This window comes from Hemiscyllium ocellatum, chromosome 14, assembly GCF_020745735.1.
Source record: "Hemiscyllium ocellatum isolate sHemOce1 chromosome 14, sHemOce1.pat.X.cur, whole genome shotgun sequence".
In the NCBI taxonomy this organism is placed as follows: domain Eukaryota; kingdom Metazoa; phylum Chordata; class Chondrichthyes; order Orectolobiformes; family Hemiscylliidae; genus Hemiscyllium; species Hemiscyllium ocellatum.
This window is the reverse complement of record NC_083414.1, coordinates 27,607,210-27,628,229: the sequence shown is the minus strand read 5'-3', so window position 1 is coordinate 27,628,229 and position 21,020 is coordinate 27,607,210. Positions and strand designations below refer to the sequence as shown.

General features: G+C 42.7%; 1 protein-coding gene across 4 annotated transcripts in view; it reads left to right on the top strand.

Moving 5' to 3' along the window:
* iqsec1b (IQ motif and Sec7 domain ArfGEF 1b) overlaps positions 1-21,020 on the top strand; it is a 487,182-nt gene that overhangs the window by 389,209 nt on the left and 76,953 nt on the right. For 3 of the 4 annotated variants that reach the window (XM_060835545.1, XM_060835546.1, XM_060835548.1), the window contains one exon: positions 5,983-6,265. In XM_060835545.1, the coding sequence (XP_060691528.1) occupies positions 5,983-6,265 (283 nt within the window). Of the gene's footprint in view, positions 1-1,045; positions 1,120-5,982; positions 6,266-21,020 lie in introns of those variants that run through there. The other variant, XM_060835547.1, reaches the window with a different exon arrangement.

Sequence of the window (21,020 nt, the reverse complement as noted above, 5' to 3'; positions counted from 1 at the left end):
CACTTCCAGGTTTTCCCTTGTGTTTCCACCACGTGTTTTTCCTTCAGGTTTGAATTTCACTTTTGATTATTTATAACTGAATGGTCAAGCAGGATCATCCTCCTAATCACGTGTACATTTATCTCTTGCTGAAGAGAAATATGGGGGCTTGTGTTGTAATACAAACAGCCCAGGTTTTTGTTAATGAGGATCAATGATAATGTACACTTTATGTAAATATCAGGATGTAGACTATTGCAACACGTTTCTGTCATTCAGAGATTTATAATACAATAATCTGTCATACAATATATCAGTGCTCTACGGCTTAAGGACTACAGGAAAAATGGAGCTCAAGTTAACACTTGAGAGAAATACTGGACTGTTTGTGTATGTGAGGAATCAAATGAGCTCAATATTGAGATGCAGAGGCAATCCAAATTCAATGATAGTGTTGACATCGGGATATCAATATTATCTCGTCAGAAATGCTTTTGAAATTCCTTGCATGTTTGAACTGTTTAAGCATTTGTCTGCATTCACTTTGAGTAAAATACTATTACTGCAGAGGCTTTCCTGTTTTTTGCTATTATTGTGTGTGTGTGTGTGTGTGTGTGTGTGTGTGTGTTCGGAAGGTAAAATGAATCAAGCAGATAATGAAACTCATGATAAGAGAAACAGCAGTGAAATTGCAGGATGTGCTTGAGTTCCCATGAAGCATAAACACTTTAAAAAAAAGACTGGATTTTATCTGCAGGCTATGTCATCCTATGTCGCACTCCATTCTGATTGGTAGTTCTGAACAGCTGAAGACTCAGGCTTTCAAAGAAAGAAGCAGCAAGAAATGACATTAGAACAAATACTGTATTGTATTCACTTGTCTCAGCTGTGGGAAAGATCAATCCCTTCCCAACTGCTTAAGTGGATGCGTTCTCGCACTCATTTTTAATAGAATCTGTGGCAGGTTGGCATTTAAAATTTCAGAATGCATTCGAAAGGCTTTCAGTTTTGTAACAATCTCAGACACAGATTTGACTGGCTTTATGGATTACCAAGTGTAGTATTATTTGATTGTTACTGCACCTAGTTAAATCAAGAGCTAATCTGCAGCATGTTCAGGCAAGCCCACAGGTTCAGCAGGTGAGATTGCGTTTTTTATTTTTAGAAATCAGAGTATTTGTTCCTATTGCTCTGGAATGTGCTCCATTATTCCTGTTTTGATTGTGGTGCATGAAACTAGGAGCTAAGAACTTCATACTTTACTTCCTGTCTTAAGTCAACATTTTGGATTTTTCATTTTTTGCCAATTATTTTTACAACAAAGCATGCAAATGATTTAAACAGAAGTCCTATTTTTAGGAGTCAGTGACTCATTCTGACATGGCTTGGGGACATTAATTCCAAGCCCTGTCAATTGTGGAACTCAATAGAACAATTCTTAGTATCGCAGATTCAATGTAGCTGTGCTATTTTTTAAAGTCTGAAGTGTTGGGGAGAAATTATTTTGACTGGACATGGTCAAATAAATATCTGCGATTGATGGTACCTAGTGCACTAGGTAGAAAAGATTAGAAGTATTTGTGTAGCTCATGTTGCTTTACTTCTACAATATTTGCTGAAGTGCTAAAATGAAGCCCTGTTTACCAACTCTTGAAAATTGCATTTTGTTTGAAGGATCTGCATTTATTTCAATGAATAAACTTCCAGTGTAATACTAAAGTTGCATGGAGAAAATTTTTTTTTAAAATAAAAGTATGCTGTGAGGAAAATTCAAGAGATGGAAACATATAAATCTACATTGGAAAGGCCAGATCCACGGAAGGGTGGAATGATTTGGAGTTAAATGAGTAGAGTGACCTGAAAGGGCAAGAACTTTAACAGTAATGGTACAATGTTGGATAAGGTTTAACTGGAAAAAATGATAAGTTGAAATCGGAGATGCTTTACCTAAATGTATGAAAATTATTTTCTTCATACACAGGACATGAATATTGTTTCCTAGGCCAGCATTTCTTATCCATCACTAATTACCTGGGGAAGGTGGTGATGAAGTGTCTTGAACCACTGCAGTTCTTCGGTTGTAGGTACACTCACAGTACCTTTGCAGAGTGTACCATGATTTTGACCCAGTGACAGTGAAAGAATGGCAATTTTGTTCCAAATCAGAATGTGTGGATTGGAGGGGAATTTCTAGGTGTTGCCCTTGTCCTTTGAGGTGTTAGAAGTTGCAGTTTGGAAGATGTTGCCTAAAGAGCCTTTGTAATGCTTGTAGATAGTGCTACTGTGTCAGTTGTGAAGGGATTGAATGTTGATGAAGAATGTCATACAAATAGTAGTGAAGCAAGTTCTTGACTTAGAACAGCAGGAAGTGGAAACCACATGAATGTAGATAAGGAAATTTTGGTGGGAGTGGTTTACAGCTTTCCCAGTGAACACTATTCTGTTGGATAGAAAATTAACCATAAATAAGAGGAGTCTGTAACAAAGGTATCACAAAACTCATAGGTTATTCCAACTTTTTTTAATGTAAAGTGGACTGTTCCCAGTGATGGAAAGATTAAAAGGCAAATGACAAGCATTTAAGGGCAAATGTAGATCACCACCTGTCACCCTTTTGACCCAGCCACCCATCATCCCAGCAGGGCTTCCCATCTGTTGCACCTCGGGCCTTCCATGCAGCCCCTGTCACCCAAGTAGTTCTGGTCTCCCCCACTGCAGACTCCCCCATCTGCAATGAGTGAGCCAACTACCACCAACCTGGCAGCACTGATTTTCATCCCACCGCTTCCAAATGCAGTCGTCTCCTCCAAACCACCAACCTGTGGCCATTTCCAACCATTCCCAAGAATGAATTTTCTTCGGTAATATAGGACTTTCAGGGACATATTCCTATGCCAAGTCTATGCGTTCTGAGTGCTCCAACCACTGAGGTAGTCTGTAGTCTGATTAGATGCCAGTTCATTAATATTCATTCATTTCCCAAGTGTAGGTTTTATTGGAAAAGCTGAGGTTTATTACTGATCTAAAGCTGTCCTGAACAGATTATTTTGGGCAATCTTGAAGTTCTGTGAGAAGTTCCAAAACACCTGTAGCTTCAAAGTGGAATCTGGTAATGTCTTGACCTCCGGACTAGACATTCTCAATATGAGCCTGATGCCAGGGCTTGTTGGAAATGGAAGGTGTGTTTGTAATGTGACCAAACATTCATTATTAGCCCGTAAATTCTTCCAACGTGCCAGATGGCAGCGAGTAAGAGAGAGAGAGAGACTTTCCTGGTTAGCCATCTTGCAGAAGGAAATGGCAAACCATTGCCACACTTTGCTCATAAGTGTGGATAATCCTGTGGACACCCATGGCCCAATCCACAGAAATGAGCATGGGTGAAAAAGTTTGAGGGCAGGTAAAACACAATTACATTGGAATGGAATTACTCTCAAATACAGGGTTTTTAACCTTGAAGGGCATTAATGATCCATTTGGGCTTCGACACTTATTATTTTTATTGAAGCCAAAGCTTCATTCTCAAGCTTTGTAAAATATTGACATTGAAAGTCCCAAGGCTGATTTTGGACTTTGGATTTACTGGTTTGGGCCTCGAGGTTGCTGGTGCAGTAACAGAACATCTGTGCCATTGTCATGCAGCTGTTGGAGGAAGAGCTCTTCTTGCATAAGAATAAATAGTGAAGAAACATTCTTCAAAGCTGTTTAAAATTCCTTCGTGTTTTTTTCAAACAAACATTTTTTTGTTGTTTCCCTGTTTGTGACTGCCAGCCGTTTAGTATCTATCCTGGCCAAAGTCATGTGACTGCAGCCTGTTTAAATATAGTCTGCAATTTCTCAATGGCAAACAAAACTTCTATTTGACAGATTTGAGTTGATATGAGTTGTTAAGAAAGTGTGATTTTTGTATCTAACAAAATCAGATTTAGATCGTGGTCCTTATTTTGAATTGATAGATTTACTCTAAAGTGAAGGAAATTGTTCTATTAAGTGACAGGTTTTTGGTAACTCTGGCTCATATCTGTAAATATGAAACTTTATCTGAAAATTACTGTTTGGTGGTTTCACCTCTTTCTCTACATTTTGTCCTTTCTCTCCACTCCAGACCCCACTCCCTCTGCCACCCCACTTCCCCAAATTGTACTTTAAAAACTTGAGACTATATGAAACAGCTGATCTGAATTCTTGATGTGCAATGAAAAGCTTGTCAACTCTGTACTGAATAATTGATCTCTTGTATTAAATGACTAAGCAAGTCTATGGTTTATTCATTATGAATGAAATAATTTAGGATTCTAATCAGAATGTGACTTTGGGCTCTGCACTGAATAGGATTAAAATACTTCATGTACACTGCCTAGAATACTTCAAAATGCTTAGAACTCCCAACATAATGTACGACTAGTGTTCTTCCCACAGATTTAAGATAAAATGATACATTTTCTTTCTATTTATATTTGCATCCACTCCTTCTATAACGTACAATATCTAGAACAGCGAATGACAGCTGTGTAGAACATTTCCCTAAGACACAAATAGTTGAAGCAAACAAGTTTTGAATTAAAGTATTTGCACTGCAGAGTTAGTCTGCTGTTCACAGCAGGTCAGTATTAGGATATTTAATGTAGATTTTAGCACTTAGCAGATGCAGTGTAACGTAGAAAACTAAAATATTTCATGATCATGTAAGTAACTGAGACAAAAAGGGAAACTCTTTTAGATAAATTTGGGACTGAAAAACAAATGAGTTTAAGCACAATCTGGAATATGTGGTTAAGCAATGCATTAAAAGCTCTTTTCATAATCTGTATGGAACAGTGCTAAATATCAAAACTCCCCTCCAGGTTCTGAGCCAAAGTTAAACAATGCCATGGGAGATCATTTTAAATTCAAATTATGCTTTACTGATAGAAACTTTGTACTGCTGTATGTAGGTTAGTATCGGAATTGCTATTGCTTAACTTTTGGTATGAACACTTCAAGAACTTTGAATTGTGTATTTTCTTAAGTCAATAAAAACATTGCTTTTATTTTGTTTGTAGTTAGAGTTTCTGCTGGAGAATCCTTTGAAATTATAGTTACCATTAAGTGAGGATGTAGAAGTACATCCATCATTATTCATAAAGGCTGCAGATCTTAACATTGCTCCTTTTTGAAGCTGTTGAAATACAAATTGCAAAATATTAAGTACACTTCTGTAACTGCAATTTGTTTTTCCTGTAAAACAGCTATCAACATATATGTTTTAACAAAGTAATGATGATGTAGAATGCTTTACCTGACTTGCATTTGCTCATTTTCACCTTGCTTTTTAGTTTTATAAATTTACTTAGGATATGTTTGAATCACAATGCATTCAATTTTTAATGGCAGACCTAAATTGTGTCTCCTATCTGGTTGAACTGTATTCTGGAAGCTCTCATGCATACCGTAAAAGATAAATGCTTTGCCATTGCTCCAAAGGTCAGAAAAGCAATGGAAGAAATGTGCATGCAAGATGAGATCAGCACTTCCTGCCTTTCACAGGATTGTTTCACTTGTCAAAAACGGTTGCAATGATTACATCCAATCATCTAATATGATCTTTTAAATTATTTTTCAAAGATTATTAATGAAGAATACTGCAAATGTGAAGGTAGTTGTATATTTTTAAACTTTGTTGATCACTGTCGATAAGGAAAGAATGTTGGATCATTATGAAGGCAGGGAAGTGGTTCATTTTAAATTTTCTTTCAGCAAAATGAGTTTGGTTTACACTGAATTTACAGATTCCACCAAACTATCCAACTGAAATGACTACCTCAATTCAGTTGACTACCTTGCAAACAATGTGTAATGTGTACTTTGAACTATATTTAATAGCTTACTGGTGCATGTGAATTTGTATTAACTATCTTTGGATACTTCTGTTTACTTCAGTATTTTGTCAAACATTCAGATCCATAAATGGTTACAAACCATTATCTATCTGTTGCTGATCTGAATTATTTTGCTTTCTTCTAGTGTGGAGGGTGATGCTCCAGGAAGTGAGACGGGCACCTCTCTTGACAGCCCTTCAAACTATAGCCAGGGCCCAATAACTCATAGTGCTGCTGCCAGTCCTGATCAATTTGATGGTTCTTCTTTGGTATCATTCCCTGCCTCACCTGGTCATCAGCGTCCTAGGCGGCCCAAGCTTCAACATTCCACCTCCATACTACGAAAGCAAGCAGAGGAAGACGCAATCAAGCGCTCCAGGTCTCTGTCAGAAAGCTATGAGCTCTCCTCAGATCTGCAGGATAAACAGGTAATGATCATGTAACATGTTGCTTTTCTGTCAGCATATATGCCAATGTGTAAGTCAAATTGATCAATTGAGTTTATAGAAAGTTACAGTATAGCAAGGTGTACATCATACAACAAGTGAGAGTATGGAAGGAGACAAGTTGCTACTTTGAAATCACATTTTTTTTGCCTTAAAAGAGTTCTTTTATTTCTGTTTGTAACTCTCACCAGTAAACATAAAGCATTTACTGGAGAACAATGGTCTCCTGCCTCCAAAAATCCTTTCAGGACATCTGTACACGAGCAAAATAGGCCCTTGCTATCCACAGCATTATTGCAGACCATTGTTTTGGAAATCTGACATTAGTGTAAACACACATTCCCTTGAGGGTAGAAGATTACAGAATGATGTAATTCAGGTGTTTAAGCTGATGAAAGAATTTGCTGGAGCCGATAAAGAGGATAGAAAGCATAGGTGATGACCTTAAATTTGGGATGATATAAAGAAGCATTTTGCCACATAAAGGTAGCTAAAAAGCTGTTGAGCCTAGGTCAGTTGAAAATTTCAAATCTCTATTTGATGGTAAAAATGTATTAGGTAGATGGAATGTTGATGCAGATGAAGCCTGATCATAAGACCACCCTAGGAACTGAATGGCAGACTCCTATTCCAGTGTTCTCATAAATAGCAACTTTATCCCTTACTGAAATCACTTGAAATGATATTTTCTTCTATCTGTCCTGCACAAAGCATTGTGGTGATAGTGTAGCCATTATTGCCAGATTATGTCATGGTCCCTTCTCTTTTTGATATCATAGAGTCATAGAGATGTACAGCATGGAAACAGACCCTTTGGTCCAACCCATCCATGCTGACCAGATATCTCAACCCAATCTAGTCCCACCTGCCAGCACCTGGCCCATATCCCTCCAAATCCTTCCTATTCATATACCCATCCAATGCCTCTGAAATGTTGCAATTGTACCAGCCTCCACCACTTCCTCTGGCAGCTCGTTCTATACACGTAACACCCTCTGCATGGAAAAGTTGCCCCTTAGGTCTCTCTTATATCTTTCCCCTCTCACCCTAAACCTATGCCCTCTAGTTCTGGACTCCCCGTCCGAAGGGAAGAGACTTTATCTATTTACCCTATCCATGCCCCTCATAATTTTGTAAACCTCTATAAGTCACCCCTCAGCCTCTGACGCTCCAGGGAAAACAGCCCCAACCTGTTCAGCCTCTTCCTTTAGCTCAAAGCCTTCAACCCTGCAACATCCTTGAAAATCTTTTCTGAACCCTTTCAAGTTTCACAACATCTTTCTGTTAGAAAGGAGACTAGAATTGCATGCAATATTTCAACAGTGGCCGAAGCAATGTGCTGTCTAGCCGCAACATGACCTCCCAACTCCTGTACTCAATACTCTGACCAATAAAAGAAAGTATACCAAATGTCGTCTTCACTATCCTATCTACCTGCGACTCCACTTTCAAGGAGCTATGAACCTGTATTCCAAAGTCTCTTTGTTCAGCAACACTCCCTAGGATCTTGCCATGATGTGCATAAGTCCTGCTAAGATTTGCTTTCCCAAAATGCAGCACCTCGCATTTATCATCTTTTCATGAGCACTTTTCCTTAGTTCATCCATTTCTCCTCCTCAAAATCTTTGTTCCTGCTATTCCAACAAACACAATCCCACCTCCCTGAGATATTTCTCTTTTTACTGCCTTTGCCTCTGCGCTCTACAACAGGTAATCCTCGGTGATTTCTACAGTTATCTCAAATCATCTTGACCTGAACACTTCTTTAACTTTAACTTTTGCCTTTTTTCTTAATCTGTCCCTTGATATTATGTCACCCACCTATATTTTCACAATATTGGTCAGTCTTGTGGCATATCCCCATTTCAAAGTAGAATTTTTTAAAAAAAATTATGGCCAGAGTTGTTATAATTTTCCCAGTAACCCAGTGTGTATCCCATCTGGTCAATGACTTTGAGTTTCAGGACTGCTAGTGCTTTAACTATATCCACTTGCTCTATTTTATCCTGTTTAATGTCAGTGCTGCCTCTTATTGCTACGTCGTCTGTTTGACGGAAGACGCACACCAAATATCCCTTCATGATCTCAACCCATGTCGTCTGTCTCCACAAGAAAATCCCCTTTCAGTCCCTAGTTGACCAGCTTCTTTGAGTACTTCACTATTTGCCTTTTGAAGGACGTTTAGATTTGCTTTTACATTAGATGCTAATATATTCTGACATTTATTATTTGACCTCCTCCTCTCTATATCTTCACCCTTGCCATTTTGTGTCTCATTTTTGAGTAGCGTGATGTGGAGATGCTGGTGTTGGACTGGGGTGGACAAAGTCAGAAGTCACATGATACTAGGTTGTATTCCAACAGATTTATTGGAAATCACAAGCTTTTGGAGTGTTGCTGCTTTGTCAGGTGAAGTGATGAGGAAGCAGCACTTTGAAAGGTTGTGATTTTCAATGAACCTGTTTGACTATAACAGGTCGTGTAACTTCTGACTTTCTCCTTTTTGATTCTCATTTCAACTGTATAATTATTAGTCATCCAAGAAGCCCTAGTGTCTCATGCTGTTCCTTTTTACATCTCAGGAATGTCTCTGCTATACCAGAGCTAGTTCATTTTATTAAGGCCACCCATTTTTTGTGTCGCTGTTTTTTTTGTGTTGTTGCTTTGCATCAACTTTGCATCTTTTCATGTTGTAATCTAATCATTTTTTCATGAGGGGTAAAACAATTATGACCATGAACTAGGGTTTTGAGGAAGAAAATAACAAGACTGTCTCCACAAGCAGGAGAAGTTGAGAAGTGTGAGAAAGAGGAATGGTATCAAGTAAACCAAATAGCCAAGATGAATAAAAAAGATCATTCATTTTTCCATGAAAAGTTACTTAACCCTCCAGATAAGTAATAGTTGTTATTATTAACTGGTAATAGCATAGAACATAGAACATTACAGCACAGTACAGGTCCTTCAGCTCTCGATGTGTGGAACCAATCTGAAGCCCATCTAACCTACACTGTTCTCGTCCATATGCCTATTTAAATGCTCTGAAAGTTGGTAAGTCTATTGTTGCAGACAGTGCATTCTATGCCCCGACTATGCTCTGAAAAAAGAAACTACCTCTGACATCTGTCCTATATCTATCACCCCTCAATTTAAAGCTGTGTCCCCTCATGTTAGCCATCGCCATCTGAGGAAAAAGGCTCTCATTGTCCACACTATCTAACTCTCTATTATTTTATATGTCTCAATTAAGTCACCTGTCAACCTTCTCTCTAATGAAAACAGCCTCAAGTCCCTCGGCCTTTCCTCGTTAGACCCTCCATGCCAGGCAATATCCTTGTAAATCTCCTCTGAACCCTTTCCAAAGCTTTGACATCTTTCCTATAATGTGGTGACTAGAACTGTACGCAATACTCCAAATGTAGCCACATCAGAGTTTTGTACAGGTGCAGCATGATCTTATGGTTCTGAAACTCGGTCCCTCTACCAATAAAAGCTAAAACTCCATACGTCTTAATAAACCTATCAACCTGGGTGGCAATTTTCACGAATCTATAAACCTGGACACCGAGATCTCTCTGGTATCTACACTACTCTACCAAGAATCTTACCATTAGCCTTGTACTCCGCATTCCTGTTACTCCTTCCACAAGTGAATCACCTCACACTTTTCCACATTGAACTCGATTTGCCAAATCTCAGCCAAGCTCTGCAGCTTATCTATGTCACTATGTAACCCACAACATTCTTCGTCACTATCCACAACTCTATCAACCTTCTATGTCTTCATCTAAGTCACTTATAAAAATGACAAACAACAGTAGCCTAAAAACAGATCCATGCAGTACCCCACTCGTAACTGAATTCCAGGATGAATATTTCCCATCAACCACCACCCTCTGCCTTTTTTCAGCTAGCCAATTTTTGACCCAAACCGCTAAATCACCCACAATCCCAAGCCTCTCTATTTTGTGCAGTAGCCTACTGCGGGAAATTTGATCAAACGCCCTACTGAAATCCATATAGACCATATCACTGCTTTATCCTCATCCACCTATTTGGTTACCTTCTCAAAGAACTCAATAAGATTTGAGAGTCATGACCTATTCTTCACAAAACCCTGTTGACTATTGTTAATCAACTTATTCCTTTCTAGGGATGATTATAAATCCTATCTCTTATAACCTTTTCCAGCACTTTACCCACAACCAAAGTAAAGCTCACAGGTCTATAACTTCCAGGTTGTCTCTACTCCCCTTCTTGAACAAGGGACAACATTTGCTACCCTCCAGGCTTCTGGCACAGTTCCTGTAGACCATGGTGACACAAAGATCGAAGCCAAAGGCTCAGCAATCTCACCTCTGGTTTTCCAGAGAATCCTAGGATAAATCTCATTGGCCCAGGAAACTTATTTATTTTTACACTTTCTAGAATTGCTAACATCACCACCTTATGAACCTCAATCCCATCTAATCTAGTAGCCTGTACCTCAGTATTCTCCTGGACCACATTGTCTTTTTCTAGTGTGAATATAAGGAAAAATATTCATTTAGCACTTCCCCTATCTCTTCTGACTCCAAGCACAAGTTCCCACTACTATGCTCGTTTGATCCTAATCCTACTCTAGTCATTCTTTTATTCCTGATATAGCTATAAAAAGCCTTTAGAGTTTTCCTTGATCCTATCCACCAATGACCTCTCACATCCTCTCCTGGCTCCTTTTAGTTCTCTCTTTAGATCTTTCCTGGCTAACTTGTAACTCTCAAGTGTCCTAATTGAGCCATCACATCTCATCCTCACATAAGTTGCCTTCTTTGTCCTGACAAGAGATTCCACTTCCTTAGTAAACCATGGCTCCCGCGCTCAACAACTTCCTGCTTGCCTGACAGGTACATACTTATCAAGGGCCCACAGTAGCTGGTCTTTGAATAAGCTCCACATTTCAATTGTGCCCATCCCTTGCAGTTTTCTTCCCCATCCTCTGCATCCTAAATCTTGCCTAATCGCATCGTAATTAGATTACTTTAGATTAGATTAGATTACTTACAGTGTGGAAACAGACCCTCTGGCCCAACAAGTCCACACCGACCCGCCAAAGCGCAACACCCATACCCCTTTTTAACCTACATTTACCCCTTTACGGGCAATTTAGCATGGCCAATTCACCTGACCTGCACATCTTTGGACTTTGTTTTTCCCTGAGCTATAAATCTTGCCCTATGGTATATACCTATCCCTTTCCATCACTAAAGTAAACATAATTGAATTGTGGTTACTATCAACAAAGTGCTCACCAACCTTCAAATCTAACACATGACCGGTTCATTACCCAATATCAAATCTAATGTGGCCTCACCCCTTGTTGACCTGTCTACATACTATGTCAGAAAACCCTCCTGCACGTATCGGACAAAAACTGACCCATCTAAAGTACTTGAACTATAGTATTCCCAGTCAATATTTGGAAAGTTGATGTCCCCCATGACAACTACCCTGTCACTCTCGCTCCTATCGAGGATCATCTTTGCTGTCCTATCCTCTACTTCTCTGGAGCTATTTGGAGGCCTACAAAAAACTCCCAACAGGGTGACCTCTCCTTTCCTGTTTTGAATCTCAGCCCATACTACCTCCGTAGACGAGTCCTCAAATGTCCTTTCTGCAGCTGTAAGATTGTCCTTGACTAACAGTGCCACACTACCCTTTCTTTTAACATCTTCTCTGTTACTATTGAAACAACTAAATCCTGGAACCTGCAATAACAATAACCATTCCTGTTCCTACTCTACCCAAGTCTCTGAAATGGCCATAACATTGAAATCCCAGGTACCTCCCATGCTACAAGGTCACCCACCTTATTCTAGATGCTTCTGCCATTGAAGTAGACACACTTCAAACAACATCTTGTCTGCCGGTGTCTTCTTGCGATCTTGAAATCTTAGTTATGACTTCACTACTCTCATCCCCCCTGTATACTTGAACTACAATTTCGGTTCCCATCCTCCTGCTGAATTAGCTTAAACCCTCACGAAGAGCATAAGCAAATATTCCGCCCACCCCCCCCCCCCCCCCCCCCCCGCCCCAGGATATTGGTACCCTTCTGTTTCAGGTGAACGCCATCCTGTTTGTAGAGGTTCCCACCTACCCAAGAGAGAACCCCAATTATCCAAGAATCCAAAACCCTTCCTCCTGCACCAGCTCTCTATCCATAAGTTCAGCTCCTCTCTGTCTCCCTATTCCTCACCTTGCTAACATGAAGCACGAGCAACAAACTACAGATAACAACTCTTCGTTCTAACTCTAAGCTTCCACCCTAGCTCCCTGAATTTCTGCTTTAAATCCCCATCTCTCTCTTCCTACCTATGTCGTTGGTCCCTATGTGGACCATGACTTGGGGCTACTCCCCCTCAAGGATCCCAAAAACATGATGGGCGGCACGGTGGCACAGTGGTTAGCACTGCTGCCTCACAGCGCCTGAAGACCCGGGTTCAATTCCCGACTCAGGCGACTGACTGTGTGGAGTTTGCACGTTCTCCCCGTGTCTGCGTGGGTTTCCTCCGGGTACTCCGGTTTCCTCCCACAGTCCAAAGATGTGCGGGTCAGGTGAATTGGCCATGCTAAATTGCCCGTAGTGTTAGGTAAGGGGTAATGTAGGGGTATGGGTGGGTTTCGCTTCGGCGGGTCGGTGTGGACTTGTTGGGCCGAAGGGCCTGTTTCCACACTGTAAGTCTAATCTAATCTAATGATCAGAGAAAACATGAACCCTGACACCTCGAGGCAACACACCGACCATAAGTCTCTTTCATTCCCACAGAACCTCCTATCTGTCCCCCTAACTATGGAGACCCCAATGACTAATGCTCTGCTCCTCTTCCCCTTCCCTTCTGAGCAACAGGGACAGACTCTGAATAGTGTTTCAGGTAAAGCAACCACCCAAATATAAAGTTTCATTTGCCCAGCAGTCCTGTGTCCCTTCCGGTTCTGTGTGCACTCCGCTTATCCATGAGGTAAACCTTTATATCTCCCAAAATGTACCTTCCCATCAGGCCTCTGGTCCTTGCTGTCGCTCCTCCCATTCCAACTGCCGTTGGAAAGAAAAAGAAACGTACTCCTGCACTTAATACTAGAAATCTTCCTCAATTCTAAGCGAAGTGTTGGTTTTTCTGTTGAAGGAAGGAGGTAAAAATATTGAATGGTTCAGAGCAGGTTTACCAGACTAGTACCTGGAATGATACAAAAACAGAAATTGCTGGAAACACTCGGGATGTGTGGCAGCATCTGTGGAAAGAAAGCGGAGTTCACGTTTTGGATCCAGTGTCCGAACCCGTTAATGAAGGGTTAATGGACCCGAAAGTTAACTGCTTTCTCTCCACAGCTGCTGACAGATCTGCTGAGCTGTATTCAGCAATTTTTATTTTTGTTTCTGACTTCCAGCATCTGCAGTTCTTTTGATGATTTTGATACCAGAAATGAGTGGTTTGTCTTATTGGGATTGGTTGTACGTGCTGGGCTTGCTTCTCCTGGAGTTTAAAAGAATGAGGTATTTAATTGAAGTGTACAATATCTTGAAAAGTATTGACATGGTCTACATTGAAAGGATGTTTACTCTTCTGTTTGAGTCCAGAACTGGGAGACACTGTTTAAAATTAAGGATCACTCTTTTAGCTCCGAGATGATACTTCCCTCTTGTTGATTTTAAGCCATTCAAGTGTCTGAATTACTTCTGTTCCAATATGACCAGGACCATCTTCCCTCATAAATTCAAATGTAAACAATTCATTTAAAATACCATAGTTACGCCCCTGCTTCCATGCATAAATTTCCCTTTTGCACATAATGGGTTACACTTGTGTTACCACACTTTGACTATTATATGTTCTTGAAGACATTTAGATTTCCTATTATGTTAATTGTGCGTCTGTTTCCATATATTCTCCACAAGAGTGTTAAGATATCGGAGCTGAATTAGGTTATTTGGCCCATTTGAGTCTGTTCCGACATTTGATCATGGATGATACCCCTACTTTTTTCCCGTAACTGTTGATTGTCTTAACTGTGCTTCTCTTATTTGTTTTTTCACTTTCCCAGAACCTTTTATGTTCAACCTGGTCCTCTGACGTATTATAAACATCTGACACCTGTCAGAAGTACATTTTTTTCAACTACTTAATATGTCTCTCTTGTCACCCAGGAATTTCTGAATTTGTTTGTCCTACCTTTATTCTTCATGATAATATACCTTGCTCGTGCTTGAACTACCTCCTAATAACTTAAGATTGCAATTTATTTGACACCAATCCATTCTTATCCCATTAAAGTTGGCTTTCCTGTTGTTAATCATTCTTTCCTGTAGATTCCTTGTGCTTTAATCAATGCCCCTTAAGTGTTTTCATACTGACTAGACAGTGAGGTGCCAGAAGAATACAGGATGGCTAATGTGGTGCCATTATTTAGGAAAGGTGGTAAAGAGGAGCCAGTGAACTGTAGACCAGTGAGCCTGACGTCAGTGGTGAGTAAGTTTTATTGGAGTTAATTCTGAGGGTCAGGATCTACATGTATTTGGAAAGACCAGGACTGATTGGGGTAGTCTTGTCGTGTTGTGCATGGGTAATCATGTCTCATTAACTTGGTTGGGTATTTTTGAAGAAGTGACGAAGACGATTGAAGGCAGAGCAGTGGACATTGTCTATATGGACTTCAGTAAGGTGTTCAACAAGGTTCCGCATTGTAGACTGGTTAGATTACATGGAATGTAGGGAGAGTGAGCCAATTGGATACAAAATTGGCTTGAAGGTAGGAGACAAAGGGTGGTGATGGAGCCAGGTTAAGGTGAGAGGGGAAAGATATAAAAGGGACCTAAGAGGCAACGTTTCATATAGAGTATGATGTGTGTATGAATGAGTTGCCAAAGAAGTTGGTGAAAGCTGGTACAATGACAAACTCAACTGGATTTGCCAAATCTGGACTCTGACTTGATCCACATAGACCAACTCATTCGAAGTTTGTCAGACTGGATCCTGGGGTAAAAAATGAGGTCTGCAGATGCTGGAGATCACAGCTGCAAATGTGTTGCTGGTCAAAGCACAGCAGGCCAGGCAGCATCTCAGGAATAGAGAATTCGACGTTTCGAGCATAAGCCCTTCATCGGGAATAAGAGAGAGAGAGAGCCAAGCAGGCTAAGATAAAGGGTAGGGAGGAGGGTCTAGGGGGAGGGGCGATGGAGGTGGGATAGGTGGAAGGAGGTCAAGGTGAGGGTGATAGGCCGGAGTGGGGTGGGGGCGGAGAGGTCAGGAAGAGGATTGCAGGTTAGGAGGGCAGTGCTGAGTTGAGGGAACCGACTGAGACAAGGTGGGGGGAGGGGAAATGAGGAAACTGGAGAAATCTGAATTCATACCTTGTGGTTGGAGGGTTCCCAGGCGGAAGATGAGGCGCTCCTCCTCCAGCCGTCGTGTTGTTGTGTTCTGCCGGTGGAGGAGTCCAAAGACCTGCATGTCCTCGGTGGAGTGGGAGGGAGAGTTAAAGTGTTGAGCCACGGGGTGATTGGGTTGGTTGGTTCGGGCGGCCCGGAGGTGTTCTCTGAAGCGTTCCGCAAGTAAGCGGCCTGTTTCACCAATATAGAGGAGGCCACATCGGGTGCAGCGGATGCAATAGATGATGTGTGTGGAGGTACAGGTGAACTTGTGGCGGATATGGAAGGATCCCTTGGGGCCTTGGAGGGAAGTGAGTGTGGAGGTGTGGGCGCAAGTTTTACATTTCCTGCGGTTGCAGGGGAAGGTGCCGGGGTGGAGGTTGGGTTGGTGGGGGGTGTGGATCTAACGAGGGAGTCACGAAGGGAGTGGTCCTTGCGGAACGCTGATAGGGGAGGGGAGGGAAATATATCCTTGGTGGTGGGGTCCGTTTGGAGGTGGCGGAAATGGCGGCGGATGATACGTTGTATGCGGAGGTTGGTGGGGTGGTAGGTGAGAACCAGTGGGGTTCTGTCTTGGTGGCGGTTGGAGGAGCGGGGCTCAAGGGCGGAGGAGCGGGAAGTGGAGGAGATGCGTTGGAGGGCATCGTCGATCACGTCTGGGGGGAATCTGCGGTCCTTGAAGAAGGAGGCCATCTGGGCTGTGCGGTGTTGGAATTGGTCCTCCTGGGAGCAGATGCGGCGGAGACGAAGGAATTGGGAATATGGGATGGCATTTTTACAGGGGGCAGGGTGGGAGGAGGTGTAGTCCAGGTAGCTGTGGGAGTCAGTCGGTTTATAATAGATGTCTGTGTTGAGTCGGTCGCCCGAGATAGAAATGGAGAGGTCTAGGAAGGGGAGGGAGGAGTCTGAGATGGTCCAGGTGAATTTCAGGTCGAGATGGAAGGTGTTAGTAAAGTTGATGAACTGTTCAACCTCCTCGTGGGAGCACGAGGCAGCGCCGATACAGTCATCGATGTAGCGGAGGAAAAGGTGGGGGGTGGTGCCAGTGTAGTTGCGGAAGATGGACTGTTCCACATATCCTACGAAGAGGCAGGCATAGCTGGGGCCCATGCAGGTGCCCATGGCAACTCCTTTAGTTTGGAGGAAGTGGGAGGATTGAAAAGAGAAGTTATTCAGGGTGAGGACCAGTTCAGTCAGTCGAAGGAGGGTGTCAGTGGAAGGGTACTGGTTGGTGCGGCGGGAAAGGAAGAAGCGGAGGGCTTTGAGTCCTTCGTGATGGGGGATGGAGGTGTACAGGGACTGGATGTCCATAGTGAAAATAAGGCGTTGGGGACCGGGGAAGCGAAAATCCTGGAGGAGGTGGAGGGCGTGGGTGGTGTCCCGAACGTAGGTGGGGAGTTCTTGGACTAAAGGGGACAGGACCGTGTCGAGGTATTGGGAGATGAGTTCAGTGGGGCAGGAGCAGGCTGAGACAATGGGTCAGCCGGGGCAGGCAGATTTGTGGATTTTGGGCAGGAGGTAGAAATGGGCGGTGCGGGGTTGTGGGACTATGAGGTTGGAGGCGGTGGATGGGAGATCCCCTGAGGTGATGAGGTCCTGGATGGTCTGGGAGATGATGGTTTGGTGGTGGGAGGTGGGGTCGTGGTCAAGGGGGCGATAAGAGGAGGCGTCCGCGAGCTGGCGTTTGGCTTCAGCGGTATACAGGTCAGTGCGCCAAACTACCACCGCGCCTCCCTTGTCTGCGGGTTTGATGGTGAGGTTGGGATTGGAGCGGAGGGAGTGGAGGGCTGCACGTTCTGAGGGTGAGAGGTTGGAGTGGGTAAGAGGGGTGGACAGGTTGAGTCGGTTAATGTCACGGCGGCAGTTGGCTATAAAGAGGTCGAGGGCGGGTAGGAGGCCAGCACGGGGTGTCCAGGTGGATGGGGTGTGTTGGAGGCGGGAGAAGGGGTCGTCAGAGGGTGGGCGGGAGTCTTGGTTGTGAAAGTAGGCACGGAGGCGTAGGCGGCGGAAGAATTGCTCAATATCTCAGCGCTTGTTGAACTCATTAATCCGAGGGCGTAGGGGAATGAAGGTGAGGCCCCTGCTGAGGACTGATCTTTCATCCGCAGAGAGGGGGAGATCTGGAGGGATGGTGAAAATCCGGCAGTGTGCCACAAAGATCTCTGCTGGGTCCACAATGACTTGGATGTAAATATAGGAGGAATGGTTATTAAGTTTGCAGATGACACCAAAATTGGTGGTGTAGTGGACAATGAAGAAAGTTATCTCAGAGTACAATGGAACCTTAATCAGATCAGCCGATTTGGCCCCTATGAGATGGCAGATGGAGTTTAATTTAGATAAATGTTGCATTTTTGATAAGGTAAATCAGGGCAAGGCTTAGACATTTACTGTTAGCATGCAGGGAAGAATTGCAGAACAAAGGGACCTTGGGGTGCAGGTTCATAGTTCCTTGAAAGTGGAGTCTCAGGTAAACAGGTTAGTAATGGTGGCAATTTGATACAATTGTCTTTATTGGTCAATGTATTGAATATAGGAGTTGGGATGTCATGTAGCGGATATACGGGACATTGCTTAGGCCACTCCTGGAATACTGTGTTTCATTCTGGTCTCCCTGCTGTTGGAAAGATGTTGGAACTATAGAGAGAGGCAGAATAGGGCGAGGCTATTTTCCCTGGACTGTTGGAGGCTGAGGAGTGACATTCAAGGTTTATAAAATCATGAAGGACATGGATAGGGTGAATAGCAGAATCTTTTTCCCATGGTAGAGGAGTGCAAAACTAGAGAGCATAGGTTAAGGTAAGAGAGGAAAGATATAAAAGGGACCTAAGGGGCAACATTTCACACAGCGCATGATGTGTGTATGAATGAGCTGTCAGAGAAGGTGGTGAAAGCTGGTACACTGACAAACTCAATTGGATTTGCCAAATCTGGACTCTGACTTGATCCATATAGTCCAACTCATTCACATAGTTTAGAAATGTACTCATCAGTTGTGGACTTCAGTAGCTGGGCCAGTATTGATGACCTTTCCCACACTACTCTTGAGAAGATGGTGGTGCCATCTTAGACATATGCAGTGTCACAATGCTGTTAGGAAGGGAATTCCAGCATTTTGACCCAGTCATACAAAATAATGGCGATATATTTCCAAGGCAGGGTGGTGAGTGGCTTGAAGTGGCGATTGTAGGTGGTAACATTGCTATATGCCTGCTGTCATTGTCCTTCTAGATGGTGGATTTGCAAGGTGCTGTCTAAAAGGAGCCAAAATGAATTTCTGCAGTGTATCTTGAGGATGGTGCACACAATTGATACTGTCAGTGTCAGTTGCTGGAGGGAGTAAATATTTGTGGATGAGGTCCCCATCAAGTGGACTGCTTTATCCCGGATGGTATCAGGCTTCTTGAGTGTTCTTAGAATTGCACTGATCTGGGAAATTGGGGAATGTTGCATCACACTCCTGTGCTGTATTGATGGTTGAAAGGCTCTGAGGAGTCACGAGGTGAGATACTTGTTGCAGTATTCCTAGTCTGTCATCTGCTGTGTAGCCATTGTATTTATTTGAGCCATTGAAAATAGAAACGAGTGAATATATTACGGGGAACAAAGAAATGGCAGAAGAGTTCAATTGGTACTTCAGATCTGTGTTCACTGGGGAAGACGCAAGCAATCTCTCAGAGGTAGTAGTGGCTGAAGAACCTGAACTGATGGGAATTTATATTTGCCAGGAAATGGTGTTGGAGGGACTGTTAGGTCTGAGGGCTGATGAGTCCCTGGGACCTGATGGTCTACATCCCAGGAAGGAGGTGGCTCTAGAAATCGTGGATTCATTGGTGATCATTTTCCAATGTTCTATAGATTCAGGATCAGTTCCTGTGGATTGGAGGGTGGCTAATGTTGTCCCACCTTTTAAGAAAGGAGGGAGAGAGAAAGCAGGGAATTATAGACCAATTTGTCTGACCTCAGTGGTGGGAAAGATGCTGGAATCTATTCTAAAGGATGAAATTACGACATATTTGTATAGCAGTAACCAGATAGGTCAGAGTCAGCATGGATTTATGCTTGACTAATCTTCTGGATTTTTTTGAGGATGTAACTCTGAAGGGAGATCCAGTGGATGTGGTGTACCTGGACTTTCAGAAAGCCTTTGATAAAGTCCCACATAGGGGTTAGTGAGCAGAATTAGGGTGCATGGTATTGGGGGAAAAATACTGACTTGGATTGAAAATTGGTTGGCTGACAGGAAACAAAGAGGAGTGATAAACAGCTCCCTTTCGGAATGGCAAACGGTGACCAATGGGGTACCGCAGCTTTTTATAATATACATTAATGATATAGATGATGGTATTAAAAGTAATATGAGCAAATTTTCTGATGATACTAAGCTGGGTGGCAGGGTGAAATGTGAAGAGGATGTTAGGAGGTTACAGGGTGACCTGGACAGGCTAGGTGAGTGGACAGATGCATGGCAGATGCAGTTTAATGTGGATAAACGTGTGGTTATCCACTTTGGTGGCAAGAACAGGAAGGCAGATTTCTACCTAAATGGAGTCAAGTTAGGTAAAGGGGCAGTACAGTGAGATCTAGGTGTTCTTGTACATCAGTCAATGAAAGCAAGCATGCAGGTACAGCAGGCAGTGAAGAAAGCTAATAGCATGCTGGCCTTCATAACAAGAGGAATTGAGTATAGAAGCAGAGGTCCTTCTGCAGCTGTACAGGGCCCTGGTGAGACCACACCTGGAATACTGTGTGCAGTTTTGATCTCCAAATTTGAGGAAAGACATTCTGGCTATTGAGGGAGTGCAGCGTAGGTTCACGAGGTCAATTCCCGGATTGGCGGGACTATCTTACGTTGAAAGATTAGAGCGACTGGGCTTGTATACCCTTGAGTTTAGAAGTCTGAGAGGGGATCTGATTGAGACGTATAAGATTATTAAAGGACTGGACACTCTGAAGGCAGGAAAAATGTTTCCGCTGATGGGTGAGTCCCGAACCAGAGGACACAGTTTAAAAATAAGGGGTAGGGCATTTAGGACTGAGATGAGGAGAAACTTCTTCACCCAGCAAGTGGTGAGCGAGTGGAATGCACTGCCCCAGAAGGCTACAGAGGCCAAGTCTCTGGATACTTTCAAGAAAGAGTTGGATAGAGCTCTTAAGGATAGTGGAATCAAGGGTTATGGGGATAAGGCAGGAACAGGATACTGATTGCGGATGATCAGCCATGATCATAATGAATGGTGGTGCTGGCTCGAAGGGCCAAATGGCCTACTCCTGCACCTATTGTCTATTTGGCAAATTCAGTTGAGTTTCTGGTCAATGGTAACCTCCCAGATG